We start from the raw sequence: 18,320 nt of genomic DNA, 5'->3' as shown, positions 1-18,320 counted from the left end.
GGGCGGTTGTGCCGGGGATTTTGCCCCTGAACGGGCCGTCTTGCTTCCCCCCCCCCCCCCCCCCCGACTGCCCCACGGGCATGCTCGCTCACTGCACCAAGCAAAAAAGGGGAGGAAAAAAGACAGGTCACGTGTGAATGCCTGAAATACCAGGCCAACAGTCACAAGACTATTGCAGGGGCCAGTCCAGCGCTGTCCTCGCCTGCCGTATCGTTCATGCCAGCAGTGCACTTCTGGGCTCGCGTGGGTCATTGAACCTTCTATGGACATCTTTCCTTGTAGCGTGTGCCCGACCGCCTTCGATCCGCCGCCGCCCCGTACACTTTTGTCATAGCTTCCAGCTGCTTTCGCATCGCAACATCCACGACGCCAGCAACGAAGCCTCATCAACACCCTCGCTACGATTTCGCCGGTCCCTCTTTGTGTGCCTAACACTTTACCGGCGCTTTGCACGACTACCTGTTCTTCTAGAACTCCTCGACTTTCCCGTATCATCGACAAAAGAGGTGTTTTCTAGATAATCATTTCGTCACCATGTGGTTGTGGTCTTGGTGTATGTTGTCGCATCCCTATCCCATCCGTCGCCCACGTTACCTACCCAAACTTCCCGTCATCCCTTCGTTCATCACTGTCGTGCACCATGGATATGGAAATGCATAGCATGAACATGCGGACTGCTGGGGATTTGGGAAGGGGTTGTTCATGATGATATTGGACGAACACGTCTGGAAACTCGCAAAGCTGACATGATGGCGCCACCAACAAACAGTCTACGATATCCTTTCCAACCTCGGCCTGCTCAACAAGCATGGCAAGCTGCTCTTCCTGGGTCTCGACAATGCCGGAAAGACCACTCTTCTACACATGTTGAAGAATGATCGCGTTGCCATTCTCCAACCTACTCTTCATCCGAGTCAGTTCAACCACCTGCAGCTGCCACCTGCCACTGTTTCTCCGTCAACGCCGGGACCTTGATACCCGAGCACCTTCCGCCTTCTCCCCCTTCGCCTCGACTCTTCCCGTCCCTACTCCCGTTCCTGGCTCCATACACCGAATCAGATATGCGCGCACATGTGAGGGCGAGATGTTTAGAGAATAATTATGGCTGACATGATTCGTTGTAGCTTCGGAGGAGCTTTCTGTCGGCAACGTCAAGTTCACCACTTTCGATCTTGGCGGTCATCAGCAGGGTGAGTGGATAATCATCTCCTATTTAGGGCTTATGTCAAATCCTCTCGGGACATTGACAAGCCGCTCTACTGCTGCGGTCTCGACTAACAAATGACGTATCTACAGCCCGTCGTCTTTGGAAGGATTACTTCCCCGAAGTAAACGGTATCGTTTTCCTCGTGGACGCCAAGGACCACGAGCGTCTCCCCGAGGCCAAGGCCGAGATCGACGCGCTCCTCTCGATGGAGGAGTTGGCCAAGGTTCCCTTCGTTGTGCTCGGCAACAAGATTGACCATCCCGAAGCCGTCTCTGAGGACGAGCTCAGGCAGAGACTCGGGCTCTGGCAAACGACCGGCAAGGGCAGGGTTCCTCTCGAGGGCATCCGCCCCATCGAGGTGTTTATGTGCTCTGTGGTTATGAGACAGGGATACGGAGAGGCTATCAGGTGGTTGTCCCAGTACGTTTAAGGGGTCTGATGAAATGCGGAGCAGCACAGGATGGTTGTCAGGTAATAACATTTTGTAATATGATACGATGATGACAATGAAGGAACTGGAGGGTCTCGCGATATCAAAAATTGACGGGCGTATTTTCACAATGAACAGATACGCACGAGGCTTATCAGACACAAATGGGACGTTGGAGGGACTAGTGTACGTTTGACCACTGCCGTTATCTGGCTCTAACGGTATAGGTTATCTTTTGCTCTCCGTCAGATTCCGGTACCTATAGCTTGTTCTATTCCCTTAGTAACACGGTGTCTACCTAGCCCGGCCCGAGTTTGAGCGGTCATTCTAGCAATCTGTAGAATCATTGTATGTACGGATGAACGTGAACATCTCCAACAAAGCCTAGTCTAGTTCTCGAATGACAAGGATTCGTTCCGGAGTGATTCCCCAGTAAGAACACGTGTATGCCATCATTTGTTGGGCTGGAACGCATGTGCAGAAGAGACACTACTAGTACGTAGCCCGGCAAGAGCCCCGTCCTCGGCTTCGCCCGCCCACTAAACATGTACACAGTACACTATTCCGGGCGAGGGTCGACCGACGTCATCCAACAATCTGCCACCCGACCCGCGCAACTCCAACGCTTCCGGCACCAGGACTGACATCAAGAACGATCAAGCACCGACCATTGCGCCAGCAACCAGCGTTGTATCCCGATCACCTTGAACAATTCTTTCCTTTGTAACCCCCTTATCGTCAAATCCCTCTTTCAGTCCGTGTCACCTTTCTGTCCAGCCATTCCCTGTGGCTTGTTTCAGGGTGGATCAGTCAGAAGATCAAAAAGCCAGAAGGCTTCGATCATCATCAGCTACATATACAGGACCAAGACGCCGAAGATTCCACTTCGCATGCTTCCCTGGCCATTAGCCGATATCATTTAGTGACGACGTCGACGATCCTTGAAGCATCTGCCAAGCGTTTACTGTGCTTGGATTCCTGTCCCTTTTTCCCTACAGTTCGCAATCTCGTTTGCGACTTGCTGTTTTTTGATTACGCGACAACTCGAACAGAACGAAAAGCCTCCTGTCTTGATATCGCAACTGTCTGGGCTTGTCCGAGCTACCTACATCTATCTGTTTCAGCTACTTGAGCCATTATACCTGATATATCGCGGACAGAAAAGCATCACCTTCCGTGTCATGGCCGACGACACAGACAACCCACCAAACATCCAAATACCAGCAAAGTCGTATGGTTTCCCGCCAGAAGCCTTTGACCCCAGACGGCTTCCCGACTATGATACCAATTTTCTACCCGCTCACGACCTCGAAGCTTTTATCCAAGCCCTCGCGGCGCCCGACTTCGTCCAATCACCAGACGATGCATCATCTATGCGTCTCAACAGCCCAGGTCTCCATAGCCCCAGCAGTCTAGACATTACCAAGGATGACTACGATCATTCCGAAGCGCGCGCAGCCCTTGCCTCCGTTGCCGATGTAGCTGCTCCTGGAGGAGGTAATAACCACCATCGCCGCACCAGCACGGGTACCTTCTTCAGCGCGCACAACGATTGGGCACCGGTGAGTGAAAAGGTGATCAAGACCGATAGAGACGAGAAGCGCAACAAGCGCGGCAAGGATCGCAAAAACAAGAAGCCGCGCAAGGGCGTGGCGCCTCTGCGCACTCTGGTCGGGACCCGGTCAAAGGACGAGACCCGAGAGGGCTACCTGTATAGCCTGCTGAAGTGGCCCTTCTTACTATTTGTTAGTTTTTGGATCGTTGGATTGGGCATGGCCTACCTCGCCACCCGCTTTTACATCTACTTCTACGAGCAGTTCGTCGCATGGCGTGGGAGGCGGGAGCAGCTGCGGCGGGCGATGCGAGCGACGGGTAACTACAAGGACTGGGTGGCGGCGGCGCGGAACATGGACGACTTCTTTGGGAACCAGCGGTGGAAGGAGGAGAACGATTTTGCCTACTACGACAGCAAGACTGTGAGGAGGGTGTGGGATCAAATGAGGAGGTGCAGGGAAAAGGCGGAGGAGGTTGAGAGGGAGCTGGAGAGCCAAAGCCAGAACAGCGATAGTGGCGTTGCATCTGGCGAAGAGACCAGCAACACCAAGGCTGGCGGCGGCAACAATGGCAATGACAAGAAAACGCAGCCGGTAGAGGATCTGAAGGCGCTCATTGAGGCCTGTGTCAAGAATAACTTTGTGGGTATCGAGAACCCGCGGCTATATAGTCAGACGTACTATGGGACCAAGAACCTGGTGCAGAACTACGTTGATGAAGGTGAGCTGAGACACTCCGCAAGAGAGATTGCGCCCGGGCATGTGCTTACTTGAAGAACAAACAGTGGAACGAAGCATCAAGTTCTTGATCGACACCAAGCAGTTGACCAAGGAGCAGAAAAGGGTCATGTTCAAGGGTATCTGCGCCAACTACGGCCGAACAGCTCTTTGCCTCTCCGGCGGCGCAACGTTTGCCTACTATCACTTCGGTGTCGTCAAGGCCCTGCTTGAAGTGGACTATCTTCCCGACATCATTACCGGAACCAGCGGCGGCGCCCTCGTGGCTGCCCTCGTAGCTACCCGCACCAACGACGAACTCAAGGAACTCCTCAACCCAGCCCTGGCCCACAAAATCACCGCCTGCCGCGAGTCCTTTACCGTCTGGTTCTGGCGCTGGTGGAAGACGGGCGCGCGCTTCGACTCGGTCGACTGGGCCAAGCAATGCGCCTGGTGGTGTCACGGCAGCCTGACCTTCCGCGAAGCCTACGAGCGCACCGGTCGCATCCTCAACGTCTCGTGCGTGCCTTCCGACCCTCACTCCCCCACCATCCTCTGCAACTACCTCACCTCGCCGGACTGCGTCATCTGGTCGGCCGTCCTCGCCTCCGCCGCCGTCCCGGGTATTCTCAACCCCGTAGTCCTGATGATGAAAAACCGCGACGGATCCCTCGAACCCTACTCCTTTGGACACAAATGGAAGGACGGCAGCCTGCGGACCGACATCCCCATCAAGTCTTTGAACCTACACTTCAACGTCAACTTCTCCATCGTCTCGCAGGTGAACCCGCACATCAACCTCTTCTTCTTCTCCTCGCGCGGGTCCGTCGGCCAGCCCGTAACCCACCGCAAAGGCCGCGGCTGGCGCGGCGGCTACCTCGGCTCCGCTACCGAGCAGTACATCAAGCTCGACCTGACCAAGTGGCTGCGCGTGCTACGCCAGTTGGAACTCCTCCCGCGCCCGCTGGGTCAGGACTGGAGCCAGCTGTGGCTGCAGACGTTTGGTGGAACAGTGACTATCTGGCCCAAGAGCATCCCCAGCGACTTTTTGAAGATCCTCAGCGATCCGGACCCGCCGAGGTTGGCGAGAATGATCCACGAAGGCCAGCAGAGCGCGTTTCCCAAGGTCAAGTTTATTGCGAACAGACTCAAAATTGAAAGGCTGGTGGAGCGCGGAAGGAGGGAGACGAGGGATCGGAGGAACGCCGCGAACGCCTTTACTGCTACGGGCGATGGGGAGGGAAGCTATGCTTCCCATAGCATTGTTGATGCGATGGGTGGTAAACATCCTCTTGCGCCAAGCAGCTCGGGTGGGGCGGGTGATAGGAGGGGAAGCATTGAGAGTATCTTGAGTGAGGATGATTTGAGGAGTTTGTTGATTAAGGGGCGGGAAGGGGTGCATACGAGTGGGGGAAGCAGTACGGGTACGGAGGATGAGTTGACCATGACGGAGTTGGAGGGGGAGGACGACGACGGGGGAACGAGTAGGGTGAGTGAGGGGGGAAGTAGAAATAGGTACTTTGAGGGAGCTCTGGAGGAGGAGGATGGGGCGTTGGAGGTGGCTGCTTCTGATCATTCGAGAACTTAACCTAGTACATAGGTGGTCATTGACCTGATACTCTGATGGAGTTGAACTGGAAGTGAAAGTGGTTTAGAGTTGTAAACAGCCGGGAATGCATTAGAGCGAGTCTTACACCATTACTGCACATACTCATATGAACATATCTTAGACAGAACGCATATTACGGCTGAAGCATTGCATCAAATCATGATTCTTGTCAAATGATACTATGTTATTGCCTGCGTCTTCATGCCAATTTATTCCAATAATACCAGTAATCATAATCATCCACCAAACCCACCCAATGAACAACTATACAAGACTGTCAACAGACTCTCTCATCAACTCTGCACTCGCGGCCACCAGCTCACTCGCCCATATTCGGCGCCTCACTAGTACCACCATCGAACACCTCCCTCGCTCATAAACTCCGCTCCGACATGATCGTAGGCAACACCGTGTTTCGACCATCCTCGCGCCGCTCAGCTCTCGAGCCAGGCCTACTGAAGATGGTAGAAACAAAGCTTTTCCGTTTCTTCGGCTGTTGATGCTGCTGTTGAGGATCTGGGTTGTTAGCTTTGGCAAGCCTACTAGTAGTAGGAGCCGAAGGATAGCCAAAGTTCCCCTGCGTGTCTGTCGTTGGTAAATTCCCCCCACTTCGTTGTGGTGAGCAGTGGGAGCTCAATCGTTCGGGAACCGGGAGAAGAGAATCCTCTGCGCTGGTTGGTGGTGTGAGTTGTCCATGTCGTTGACGATGGCTGTCGTGGCTACGGGTTTGAGCTTTGGTTTGAGTTTGTTGAGTACGACAGAGGTCTGCTGGCTCTGGTTCGGGGGCGGTGGTTGCTTGTCTGAAATTGGCTAGGGATTTCTGCTTCGTCTGTTAGCATTATGTTCTATATCCTTCGTCCGACTTTGAATGGGTTGAATAGGTAAATACTACCTTCACATCAAGCTTCAACCTTCCCCTTGACTTCTTCGACAACAAAATACTCCCACTCTCTTCAGCACCTGCTCCTGGTGTAATGGTTTTGGACAATGGCACTCCGTCGCTACCAGCGCTCCCGAAAACAACCCCTTTCTCAGCCATCTCCATCTCCCCACTCACCGTCATCCCGCCGTTCGCCAAACAATCCTCCGCCACAGGGATGAACTTCAACAGTCCCCTCGCCGGACTTACCCCGATCGCCTCCTCCATATGCTTCTGAATCAGCGCCGCATTCCGCTTATTCGTGGTCGACTGCAGATGGCTCGGTAAGGTCGAAACGGAAACCACATACGCCGGGTCAAATGTACCGCCGAATAACATGCAGGCGCCGTGGTGGAGGGTGACGACGATAGAGGACACTGGGCGCTTGTACCGGGAGGAGAGGTGATATGTAAGCTCCGTTATGAATGTGAACTCGTCGCTTATCTGGGTGGTGTCAAACGTAGGTGGATCAATCAGTCAGTCAACTAGGGAGAGAAAAAGAAGAAGTGTAAAACACAATAGGGTCGATGCAGACGCTGGGAAGACCTACAATCACATTCGTCTTAACCTCCGCCATAACCAGGGCATCACCGCGTATCCGCTCCTTGGCCGGACTAACCTCGTTAACAGAAAAAGCGCTCTCCCAAAAGTTGAGAGTACTCTTTTGCCTGTTGAGTTCCGCCACTGATGTCTGCTTTGAGAATGAGCATGATGAACTCGACAGTTTCTGCTCTGAATGCTTGGGCCCAGTCGCGACGGTAACGTCTCCGGGAGGTGGTCGCTTGATGTCTCGCATGATCCGGTTAATATTCTGATCCTGGTCCTGGTCCTGGTCCTGGTTTGTGTTGATGTTGCCATTTTCATTGTCCCCGATAGGAGTGACTTTCGAGGGCCGTATTTTGACGGTATCGCAGTCCGAACTGGTGGAACCTGGTACCTGCTGGGCCTTGTGTTCGGAGAAGGACATCTTGTGTTTGCTTCTGTTGATGTCCTTTGAGGGGACTGGTGGCAGTGGGCTGTCGTTACCGGGGCCGGTGCTCGTCTGAGGCCGTTGGACGGCAGCCGTGGGACAAGTCGGTTGGTAGGCCATTGTTGAGGGAGGTGGTGAAGAATTGGGAGGATTTTGACGGTTCTCTCAAGTGGTGGACATGTAAGAGTGTTTTAGTGTTGTTGTAATCGATGTTGAAACACGAGCTCCGACTGGACAAAGTAAGTGATGGATAGGTGCACTTGCTCGTCAGAGGTCAGACTTGTGAATAGCTTCGTTCCTCCCCACTCTCTTTGGAGTTTGCATGTCCTTCCAAAGATTAGCCGTCTGCTGAGCCGTCGGGTCAAGCTAATCACTAAGCAATAGTGCAAATTGATAGCTGGTAAGATAGTGAAACGATGGAAGATGGTAGCAGAATTGGGACGGTGAAGAAAACGAGTTATCAGATATTGCCAACAAAGAGTATAACCCGCGAAGGGGTTTGGCACCACCGCCACTCGAGAAGTCAAGGGTGCAGAATGTAGGCAACGGAAGGGACAAACAAACAGGCGGGGAGGGGCAGGCGTAACCTCCCTTCTCGTTCTGCTCCTTCCATATACGTTCCAATTCAGTTAATTGTGTGGTCGAAGTGGAAGCTACCACCCGTTGTACTAGTTGGTATCAACATGGGAAGGGTCCGATCGCCGGGAGAAACAAAAAGTGAGTGTACGTACAAGACAGGGCTTAGACTTGGACGTGAGACAACTTCGAGACATACGAGTGAGGTTGAAGGGAAAAACTGGAAGAAGGAAGTGAGAAAAGAAAGCGAGACAAGAAGGGGAGGATAACTTTCAAGGAAGAAACATTGGATTCAATCGATTGGAAAGATCTCTTTTTCCAAAGAAGTGGTTGTGAGTGACCAGACCATATTACGCTTTTCGACATCCTCTCTCCATCCGTCCACACATAAAACCGATCTAATACACCGGTACTGTGACTGATGAAACCCATCCATCCATGTTTGTACTTCACATCATAAAGGGCGTATTGAGAAACGAGAAAAAAGAAAAGCAAGCAGAATTTACTGCAGGCAAGCCGGCAACCAAGCGTATGATCAGGTGTACCTACCTCGCCCATCATCCGACTGGACAATGGTCGACGAACGGCTATGTAGCTATAGTGGGCGGTTGTCGTGCCGTGGGTCATCGATATCCGCAACTGTCATAAGTCAAGCAGTATCAGTCAATCAAGTTGTGCAGATGTTCCCCAGGCCAGGAGCTGCGTTATTTTCAGTTAGATATAAAATGGCCCACTCGGTGTCAAAAAAAAAAAAAAAAAAAAAAAAAAAAAAAAAAAAAAAAAAAAAAAAAAAAGGTTTATCAGAAAGTACAGAATCCTCTTCGATACAGGTCTTCGCTCCGCTCCGGCCGGCTCTTCACCTACATACCTATCTATGACCTGGATAGGCATACCAGGATCTTCGATGTTCTGGTCGTACATTGATGGGCGGAGGCGAGATAATGTACTAGACAGGTAAGCTGTTGTGTAATGCCGGGGAAACAGTTTGTGTGGTGATACTTCATCGGTACTACCGGGGCTGTGTCCAGTCAGTCCATACCAACGGCAACGGCGGACCGTATAAGTATGCATTTGGGAAAGGTCGGTAAAAGGGTCCAGAGTTGCTTCCTGTCTCTCTACTCTTTTCTAAAGAGGAGGTGCATAGGTAATCCCATGTTCCAATCTGATGAATGATGGGCGTATGTCTGTACAGCGCTTAAAGAAGAAAAAAAAAAGGAAAAAACAAACAAAAAAAAAGAACAAAAAACGAAGACAAAAAGAAAAGAAAAAAAAAAAAAAGAAACAAAAAAAGAAAGAAGAAGAAAAAGGGAAGAAAAGGGCAAGACGGGTCACTGCATTCTGCATTCTGGCATCAATCAAACCAGGTTGGGATTGCAAGTAACTCCCGCAGGCCCCTTTTGCGCTGTGCAACAACCCGGTAGTAGCTGACAAGTTTACGGGGGATTCAACGGCTCAAACGGTCCAAATGCATCCCTTCCGAGCTTTTCTTGAGAGCTTGCCCCCAAGACAAGACAAGGCGCTTTATCACGAGTGTCACGTCAGTGCGTGTTTCTCTTTTCCCTCATCTCTTCCTCTCCTTCCAGTTTGAAGCGCGGTCGGTCAAGCGAGCCGCCCGAGAACCGAGACAGCACTGGGCAAGAAAATAAAGATAAGACATGCAGTACGCACGAGGGACAGGACACACTACCTAAACCCATTAGACACATTACTGCAAGGGAGAAACGTGCAGTGCGTTGATACAAATAGATTGAATCTTGCGGCCTTGCCCGACCGAGTCGGCTTATGAGAAAGATAAAGGGGTATGACACACGGGTAGCGGAGATGGGACGGTCAATATCGAGAAGCATATAAGGATAAGGCAAGTTATGGGAACACCCACAACGACGACGGGTAAGGAGCCTAGGGTTGTGGAATATTGCGAGAACGTTGTGTGCGCCGGGGCGATAACCAGGCAATGGCTGTGACATGGCAGGTAGAATATGCTTTTCCTTTTCGCATCCGTAATCTTCATCATTAGTCCTGCATTCATGACAATACAAACACAAAAATTGGTGATGAAAACAACTATACCAACTTAGTAAACCATCTCACCTTTTCCCTTCATTAATCCATGATCCCTAACGAACCAGTCCGCCAACCACAGCTCCCAATTCACCAAACAGGATGTTCTTGAAAATCGTCTCCCCCATCCCCTCCCCCCAGTGGCCCGCCGCCTTCAACTTCTCCTTCCAAGCCTTTTTCTGCGTCTCGTGCAGCTCATCCCACTCCTTCGGTGTCGGCGCGGTGCTATCCACCTCGGCGTCATGTCCACTAACCTGGACGATCCCGTCTTTGGCTCCAACGTTTAAAATCAGTTTCTTCGCCTGTCCATCCTGCACCTTGAGGTCCTTATCTGCCAGCAGCGAAGCCAAGAAGCCGTGCACGCCGTCAGAATTGAGTGATTCGGAGTTCGCGTAGTTGACATTGCCAACCACACCCTGGCCAGCGCCGTAACGGGGATTCTGCTGCCAGCTGACAGGAGCGAACCTCCTGGCTCCGATCATGGGGCTGGAGTAGCCCTTGATTTCGAGGAAGCTTTGGACAAAGATACCGATGAAGAGAGTGATCAGGGCCGTGAAGAAGAGGAGACCCTTGGGTGAGGGGGCTTGACTCTTCAGGGCAAGAACGTAGCGGGCGGCACGGGGAGCGCCGCCGCGGCGGGTTTGGGCGGTCTTGTCGACGAACTTTTTGAGCGGGAGGGAGTGCACGATGCAGGAATTGCCGACGGAGCCGATGGAGGCCAGCTTGACGTACTCGGGACGGACGGATCCCTTCTTTGCGACGGCTTTTTCGTCCGAGTTAGAGTCGGCGGGCGGAACGACGTAGGAAAAGGCCACGCCGGAAATGGGACCGTTGTGAACGTTCTTGAAGGTAGTGACCTTGAAAAGATTGACAATGAGGTTGATGTCGGCAACCGACTGATGGTCTAGGGTGTAGATGGTGATCGAGCTGTCCTGGCCAGTAACGGCGATGACGAACTGCGCGTCGCCCTGCTTGGCGGTTGGCGAGGCAGGAGGAGAAAGATTGCGGACAGCCAGGCCGGTAGCACGTGTGACAGAACTTGGCAATTTCGCGGAAATGCATAGTCTTGCTTTGGGCTCCTCCACCTTTCTAGCCACGACCGTCTCGTCCGCGGTTCCCTTGGCGCCCCCCTCGGTGGTGACCGTACCGTCCGCGCTACCGTTACCCTTCTTAGCTTCTTCCTCCTCCTTCTCTTTGAGCTTGTTGTGAATTTTGTCGTTCTTGGGCATGCGGAATCCGTGTAGAACCACGCCACCGCCCTTGGGAAGGTTGGCAACGGCGAGGAGGAAGTCCGGGGTCAGATAGCGCACCGATCGGAACGAGGGCCTAGCGTTTCCGGTGACGGCCGCTTCGTCTGGCATGGTGAAGACCAGCTTGGGCCCTTCCGAGATGCCCTTTCCAATGTTCATAGTGCGCATTTCGTACTCGTCGCAGTAAGCGAGCTGGTAGCTATCGTCACCAGTCTGGATGATATCCATGTCCACAGCCTCCTTCACCAGCTCAAGGTTACCCCTGAGCTTGGGAGTGGCAGCGCCCATGTTGGGAACATCGAAGAGAGCAATTTCTGGCTCTTTGGAGAACCCTGTGGCGACAGCACCGACCTGAGCGGACCCGGGGAAAGGCGCGGACAACCTCAGCACTCTCTGGTATGTGTCCTTCTCCGTTGTTGCGAACAGCGAAGTGCGCGAGAGCTCGGTGATGTTGGGCTTCTCAGACGAAGCTTTGGCTTTGGATGGCTGGTCCAAGCTGAAAACGCGGAAGTGCTCGTTTTTGCCCTTGGCGACGTCTTCGGCGCTCGAATTAACACCAGCGTACAGCAGGATCGAGTCCTTATTCCGGGGACCGACGACGAGAGTTGCGACACTGTCCTCGTCGCGACTGAGTTCGATCTCGGATACAATATCGAGGGTGTCGGGGCGTGATGCGTCGATGGCAGTAATCTTGTTCCCTACACCATGGTTACCTGGCCCACCGCCACCGGCTACGATGAGCCGGTTCGCATCTTCAGGGTCGAACTCGAGGGAGTAAAGGGAATATGAGGTGCGCAGTTCCGCAGACGGGATCGGGACCATCGTATGTATATCGGCTGGGTGTTGAGATAGTGTCGAATTCGGTCGTGTGTTTTAATTCGGGTTTGTACCCGTTGGTTGCGCGGGAATGGGGATTAGAATTATAGGCAACTAGGATTTATGTCGAGTTTAGTTCAGCTGAGGCGGACAAAAAGCGATGATGATGATTGTGTTGTCAAGGAGTAAGAAGACAACGTCAGAGTTACCTTGATTCAATTGGTTGCATGCCCGTGATGCGGTCTAGTCTAATAGGCTAAACAGAATATGCTCATCGCCCTGGGGATCTCATGTGGGGCCAGCTTAGTGGACGTCTTGACGCTGCAGATGGCATATTCGCAGTGCATTTAGCACACTGAAAGATGCGCCTGCGACGTCATATGTCTTCGTTGGAATCGCTAGAGCATTGGGTCCATGCCGCCAGGAAAGAAGACCTCGAAAAGGTTAGAGCTCAGTCTGCAAACATGGGGGAGAAGTCCGGTGCGGGGTTTGCCAAACAGTGAGGAGCTTCAGGTTACCACCACGGCAATGATAAGGTAGGCAACGCTGTGAAACAGCATCATCAAGAATACAGGATATATTGTGTACAGGGGTTGAATCTATCATCCTATCACCCTAGTGCAGGTAACTAATTGTATAACGCTGTGATGAGATAGTTTGGTTACGCTCAAATTCATGACATGTCAACTGATACAGCCCTTCATGCCGCCAGGTTTACATGGATACTCTTGACGTTGCAATAAGGTGCCAGACCTGCCTCTCCCAACTCCCTCCCAATACCAGACTGCTTCACGCCTCCAAATGGAATCCTAAAGTCTGAATCGTTGCTGCTGTTGACCCAGACCATGCCGGCCTCGATCTCCCGCGCCACTCTGTGTGCCCTGGTTAGGTCCTTGGTGAACAGAGCCGCTCCCAGGCCATACATGCTGTCGTTGGCCAGCGTCAACGCCTCCTCCTCCGTTTTGAACGTGGTAATGGCCACGCAGGGCCCAAAGATCTCCTCCCTGAAGATCTTCATGGTCGGCTTGACGTTCGTGAAGACAGTCGGGGCCACAAAGAAACCTTTACCGTTCTGCGGAGCCGGCTCACCACCCATCATCACCGTGGCACCCTCTTCCTTTCCGACATTGATATAGCCCAGAACACGCTCATACTGCGCTTTGGTGACCTGAGGTCCGTGGAACGTGCTCTCCTCGAAGGGGTCGCCGAGTACCGAAACCTCCTGGACTTTGGCCTTGAATTTTTCGACAAACTCGTCGTAGATCTTCTCGTGCACGAGAATGCGTGAAGTGGCTGTGCAGATTTGGCCCTGGTTGCTCATGATGCCGATGTGTGACCATGTCGCCGCCAGCTCAAGGTCGGCATCCTCAAACACGATCAACGGTGACTTGCCGCCAGTCTCCAGGGTGATGTTCTTCATGGTATAGGAAGCCATCTTCATGATCTCCTTGCCCGTAGTGGTGCTGCCGGTAAAGGCAATCTTGTCCACCTGAGGATGTTGCACAAGTGCGGCACCCGCTTCCCTGCCGTGTCCGTTGATGATATTGATCACACCGGGAGGGAAGCCGGCCTCCTTAATGAGCTTAGCCAAGTACAACACGGACAGGGGAGTCTGCTCGGCCAGCTTGAGGACCACGGTGTTGCCGCAGCAGAGAGCTGGCCCCAGCTTCCAGGCGGCCATATCTAGCGGGTAGTTCCAGGGGATGATCTGGCCACATACGCCGAGAGGCTCCTTGACCGTGTAGGCAAACTTGGCGGGGCCAACGTCAATCACTTGGCCAAAGTTCTTGTCCGCATAGCCGGCATAGTACCTGAGGACGTTGATCACTTCGGGCACGTTCTCGTTAAGGGCTGTCTGATACGGCTTGCCGTTGTCCAGGCACTCGATGGTGGCTAGGATTTCGGCATTCTCGGCCACTAGGTCGGCCAGCTTGCGCATCAGGGCGCCGCGCTCAGTGCCGGATAGCGACTTCCATGATTCGTGCCTAAAGGCCTTGCGGGCTGCTGATACTGCGGCGTCAACATCCTCGGCGGTTGCGGCGTATACCGAGCAGATCTCCTCTTCGGTACTGGGGATGATCGTTAGTACTCGTAGTCAAGTGAGTGATATGGGATTTGAGACATACGTTGGGTTGATGGAAATCAACTTCTGCTCATTGGCACTTTTGACAAACTCGTTATTAATGAACAAGCCCAGTGGCTGCATCCACTTCTTGCCGTTGGGGGCCGTAAGCTCGACTTCCATGTTGGGCTTTATGATGTTAGTGAAGAAAGGCGAAGATGATGAGAAAGTTCGTAAAGAGAGCTGGACGTGATAGACTTGTTTTCCTTTGGTCTTATACAAGTGCCTCCATAGGGGAACAGAGCCCGGGCGACTTGGGCGGAGGAAGAGGTTCATCTTATACGTAACCCGAGTTTCCTCCTTTTGCTACTACCGTTCGGCTTCAACCCCTCACCTCAGCTTTGTCGTCGACGAGTGATGAGGCGGGGGAGGGGACGTGCAGTGTTACACTGTCGTCACTGCACTTCCTTCCCAGTTGAAGCAGTGACATTGTCGCCAAGTCGGATCTCTTGGAGGATCTGGACCACCCCGACCCGGGTCAATACTTACATCTTATCGTGAGTGCGGAGCGCAGATCAAGCGGGCCAATAGCAATGAAGTCCATGGTATCTTGTGCCGTGGACTTCTTTCCCTCTTTGAGCTAAGACAGTAAACAGGGTCCATCCATTCCATGCTGCTCTACGCAGTATATAGTAGTGAGGTGTAGTGATACAGAAGAATTATGTTTATCGAATAACACAAGTATCTCCCGTTCTACACTACCTATTTACTATTTTCGCTTTCCGTCTTGGCGATTTGATGCTCCTTCATCAGCAGTGTCCCTGATGAAACTGGAGGATTCTATGCCTTAGCTAAAGGCAACTCCTAGATAACACAGAAGACGGAAAGATGGAAACGAAGCTATTTCCAACTATCTCTAGGAACAAACGAAGGATGAGTCAAGATTGTTCACATGGAAGTAATGACCCGCAGTTGGTCCCGATATTCAGTTTGTAATTCCCCCTGTCGCTTCCCCAGAAAGGGAACGAGGGGAAGTGGAATGCACTGCAATGCCCTGCAGCCGCCGTAAGCGGGCATCGATTGCCGCTAGGGGCACTGGTGTGATATGACATGACGTTTTGTGGCGCCTTCCACTATTACATGCGTCTAGGACCCTCGGAAATCAGCCAGAGGGGAAAAGTCATGGAACTTTCTCCCACAGCAGATATCAACACACCGCTGACGACCCCTAGCGAAAAGACTATGCGCAACATTAACTGAACCATCTCTCGTGATGGAGTTCGCTACGACGCAATCGCCCGTGGCCTCCGAGGTATTTGCTTCGGTCGCGCTTTTCGTCATCTCGGTCATCGTCCTCCTCATCCTCCGACATTATCTTCCGCTACGAACAACGCCCGCCTACCTTCTGGTCCCCATCTTCTTCGCATTATGTCTTCCCGCAAGCATGGTACTGTTGGTACCTATCGACCTGGCCTCGAGCGCCATGGTTGATGATATTGATGCTCGGGGAATCTGGCTGGAGCGCGGTCCATTGCGCGTCTGTTGGAGAATCGCCTACTGGCTAACCTTTTGTTTGACATGGTGCGTGCCTCGCTTGATGTTCTAGGTAGTCTTAGCGTGACTGGAAGGCTAACGCAAACGTACCAACAGGTTCATCATACCCATCCTCGGCGAATATTCAGACTCCGGCTATCGCGATCCCCAGGCTAAATTTAGAGACTCGCTTCGCGCGAACGCCCAGTACTATGCCATTGTCTTTGGCTCCGGAATCTTGGGGTTGCTGTACGTCCTCTGGTCATATGGTGGCTTCTCCGAATCGCTCAAGAGCACTGTCATGGCTCTCGCATATTGTTGGGGTCTCGTACTGGCCATCTATCTTATGGGGCATGGCCTGGTCGCTATCCCCCGTCGACTCTTTCGGAACGCCGACATCAGTGGACGGCTGCGTAGGATTCAGACGCAGGCTCCCAAGGTGTATGATCAGATGGAGGATGCACAGATGAATCTGGATGATCTGGAGATGCAGGTGGCGGAGCTCAGCAAGCGCAGCAAAACCGGAACTGCGAAGACCTTCCAGGACTGGATCGAAGAGTTGGTCGACCTCACTAACATTCCAGAGTCACAACTCGCAAGCACGTCTGGCGCGGTCCGCGGCTCCGGAGAATATGTCAGGACCAAACTTCCCACGGTAATCACGGAAAAGTACATGGCCGATCTCACGAGACAGTTGATTAGGGCCAAGCACGCCCGCTCTCGCTACTTGAACGATTGGAACAGGCTTCTACACGACGCTGTCAGAACACAAGCCATCATCGACTCGGTTGCTTCCAAGAGACTGGACTTTGGTACGCCTTCCCCAGGCTCCGGTTTCTGGGACAGGCACAGTCTCTTAACCCCCTATACTCGCTTCCTCTACCATTACTACGTCCTTCCCTATTTTAACCTTGCGTTTGGTGGCCTGCTAGCTCTCGCGTCAGTCTGTATTGTGTGGTCCGAAGTTGTCAAGGGCATTTTCCCAGTTCTCTCGGTCATCCGCTACTCTGTTGTTCACCACAACGTCGGTAACAAGGGCCAGATCGGGCTTGCCGGTCAAGTAATTGCTGCCCTTTGGATGGTGTACATGTGCGCTGCCGCCTTGATATCCATTACCGAAGTCAAGGTCTGGCGCGGTCGGGCACTGGTTCGTCGTAATACGGCGCCCGAGTCTGCGTTTTGGTACGCCAGCCAAGTCGCTCGCCTCAGCGTGCCACTCACGTACAATTTCATGACCTTCCTCGGCGTCGTCTACAAAGACACGGTATTCTACGATTTTCTCGGCCAGCTTATCAACCTTACGCCCCTTGGCAAGTGGTTCGACTACTTATTCCCCGCTCTCATCCTTGTCCCTGTGTGTTTCACCCTCTTTGGGCTCTACGGCAAGATTCAACGAGCGCTTGGCTTTGGCGGTGATGTCCTCGACACTCTGGAATCCGATGAGTTTGGAGCCAATTTTGGTACCGGCACCTGGCGTGAGGGCCGTGATCTCATTGAACGTGAACTCAACGGCTCGTCGGCTGCCATCCGCGGCGGCCGCCGGTCACACTACACGGACTCATCTTCTTCCTCGCAGTCGCGGGCTGCTCCCGTTTTGACCATTCGGGCCAATTCAACCCCGTACCCATTACCGGGGAACCCTACAACCCCTCTCGCAACGTCGCCTAACACGCGGCCGTTGGCAAACACTTCGGCCAGGAGAGTTGGGACGGCGTCAAGGCAAGTGACGTTGGCAAGTGAGGATGATGACGAGAACTTCTTTGAGGCGCTAGGCCATAGGCTTAAGAACACGATTGATACCATGGATAAACCGAAGTGGTTGACTGATCTTCCAAAGCCCAAATGGATGGGCGGAGACACCAATGCTGGTAGTGGTGGTGGTGCTGGTGCCGGTTCTGCGGGTAATGGTAGCGAAAACTTTTCGGATATCACAAGGTGGTTTGGAGGTGGTGCTGGAGGAGGAGGGAGTAGCAACAGTGGTGGTGGAGGAGGGAGGATAAGGCTCTGAGCAGCCCCCCCCCCCCCCCCCCCCCTCTCCTTCTTTGACCGAGTGGAGGTGTTCCTACGCTTCTTCATCTTCTTCTCAGTATTGCTTTGGGCTACGGGTCTGTTGCATTTGGTTTCGCCTTTCTGTTCAGTTTATATACCAAGCAAGCATGTATAGTGTGGCACGGATAGGTTAAGGTGCACCCCAAGAGATGGTGTTTTTTTTCTGTTCATACAGACATGAGGATGTTCAAAACTGTAGAAGCTGAAGTGTCTACTCCTGGTGACTGTATGCGTTGGTTGAGAGTCCCTGATGAAAATTGAACAGGCTATCAAGGTGGTGAGATCGTCGGACGAGCCTAAGAAACAAAGAAATAAATATATTTGTATAAATGTGTATACATGGGATAGTGATATGAAGTGGGGGTGAAGCATCGCGCGAGTGCCCCACCTGCCCACACTAGCGGTGCCAAGAATGGGGTTCTCGGGGTTATCTCGACCGCGAACTGCAGAGCATTGGGTGTCGTAATGGCGTGTTTACACTGGTTAGAGCTACCATTACTATATAAATTCATGCTTCATCCTTCATCTATAAGGCCATACTTTCTCTGTATATGGTGCCCCGGGGACT

At 52.7% G+C, this 18,320-nt stretch overlaps 6 protein-coding genes across 6 annotated transcripts; 3 read left to right on the top strand and 3 right to left on the bottom strand.

The window, feature by feature from the left end:
* The first annotated feature begins 67 nt into the window (after positions 1-67).
* On the top strand, positions 68-2,057 carry NCU11181 (Ras superfamily GTPase). The gene is made up of 4 exons (XM_001728456.2): positions 68-553; positions 770-913; positions 1,125-1,190; positions 1,297-2,057. Exons 1-4 carry the CDS (start codon positions 535-537, stop codon positions 1,635-1,637), a joined length of 570 nt encoding a protein of 189 aa, XP_001728508.2. The 5' UTR covers positions 68-534; the 3' UTR covers positions 1,638-2,057.
* A 161-nt stretch (positions 2,058-2,218) lies between these two features.
* NCU11180 (patatin-like phospholipase domain-containing protein) lies at positions 2,219-5,686 on the top strand. Its single transcript, XM_001728455.2, has 2 exons — positions 2,219-3,911; positions 3,976-5,686. Exons 1-2 carry the CDS (start codon positions 2,819-2,821, stop codon positions 5,493-5,495), a joined length of 2,613 nt encoding a protein of 870 aa, XP_001728507.1. The 5' UTR covers positions 2,219-2,818; the 3' UTR covers positions 5,496-5,686.
* A 17-nt stretch (positions 5,687-5,703) lies between these two features.
* Positions 5,704-7,824, bottom strand: NCU00380 (hypothetical protein). Its single transcript, XM_952173.2, has 3 exons — positions 6,986-7,824; positions 6,409-6,879; positions 5,704-6,336 (listed from the first exon to the last, which is right to left on the bottom strand). Exons 1-3 carry the CDS (start codon positions 7,523-7,525, stop codon positions 5,890-5,892), a joined length of 1,458 nt encoding a protein of 485 aa, XP_957266.2. The 5' UTR covers positions 7,526-7,824; the 3' UTR covers positions 5,704-5,889.
* Positions 7,825-9,710: 1,886 nt separating this feature from the next.
* NCU00379 (hypothetical protein) lies at positions 9,711-12,306 on the bottom strand. Its single transcript, XM_952172.2, has 2 exons — positions 10,073-12,306; positions 9,711-9,969 (listed from the first exon to the last, which is right to left on the bottom strand). Exon 1 carries the CDS (start codon positions 12,112-12,114, stop codon positions 10,099-10,101), a length of 2,016 nt encoding a protein of 671 aa, XP_957265.1. The 5' UTR covers positions 12,115-12,306; the 3' UTR covers positions 9,711-9,969; positions 10,073-10,098.
* Positions 12,307-12,654: 348 nt separating this feature from the next.
* NCU00378 (aldehyde dehydrogenase) lies at positions 12,655-14,739 on the bottom strand. The gene is made up of 2 exons (XM_952171.3): positions 14,235-14,739; positions 12,655-14,177 (listed from the first exon to the last, which is right to left on the bottom strand). The coding sequence occupies exons 1-2, from the start codon at positions 14,504-14,506 to the stop codon at positions 12,809-12,811; spliced, it is 1,641 nt and encodes a 546-aa protein (XP_957264.2). The 5' UTR covers positions 14,507-14,739; the 3' UTR covers positions 12,655-12,808.
* Positions 14,740-15,313: 574 nt separating this feature from the next.
* On the top strand, positions 15,314-18,060 carry NCU00377 (LMBR1 domain-containing protein). The gene is made up of 2 exons (XM_952170.2): positions 15,314-15,751; positions 15,821-18,060. Exons 1-2 carry the CDS (start codon positions 15,444-15,446, stop codon positions 17,709-17,711), a joined length of 2,199 nt encoding a protein of 732 aa, XP_957263.1. The 5' UTR covers positions 15,314-15,443; the 3' UTR covers positions 17,712-18,060.
* The last annotated feature ends 260 nt before the right edge of the window (positions 18,061-18,320 follow it).

The sequence above is a fragment of the Neurospora crassa genome, linkage group III, assembly GCF_000182925.2.
Source record: "Neurospora crassa OR74A linkage group III, whole genome shotgun sequence".
In the NCBI taxonomy this organism is placed as follows: Eukaryota; Fungi; Ascomycota; class Sordariomycetes; order Sordariales; family Sordariaceae; genus Neurospora; species Neurospora crassa.
This window is presented reverse-complemented; position numbering and strand designations above follow the sequence as displayed.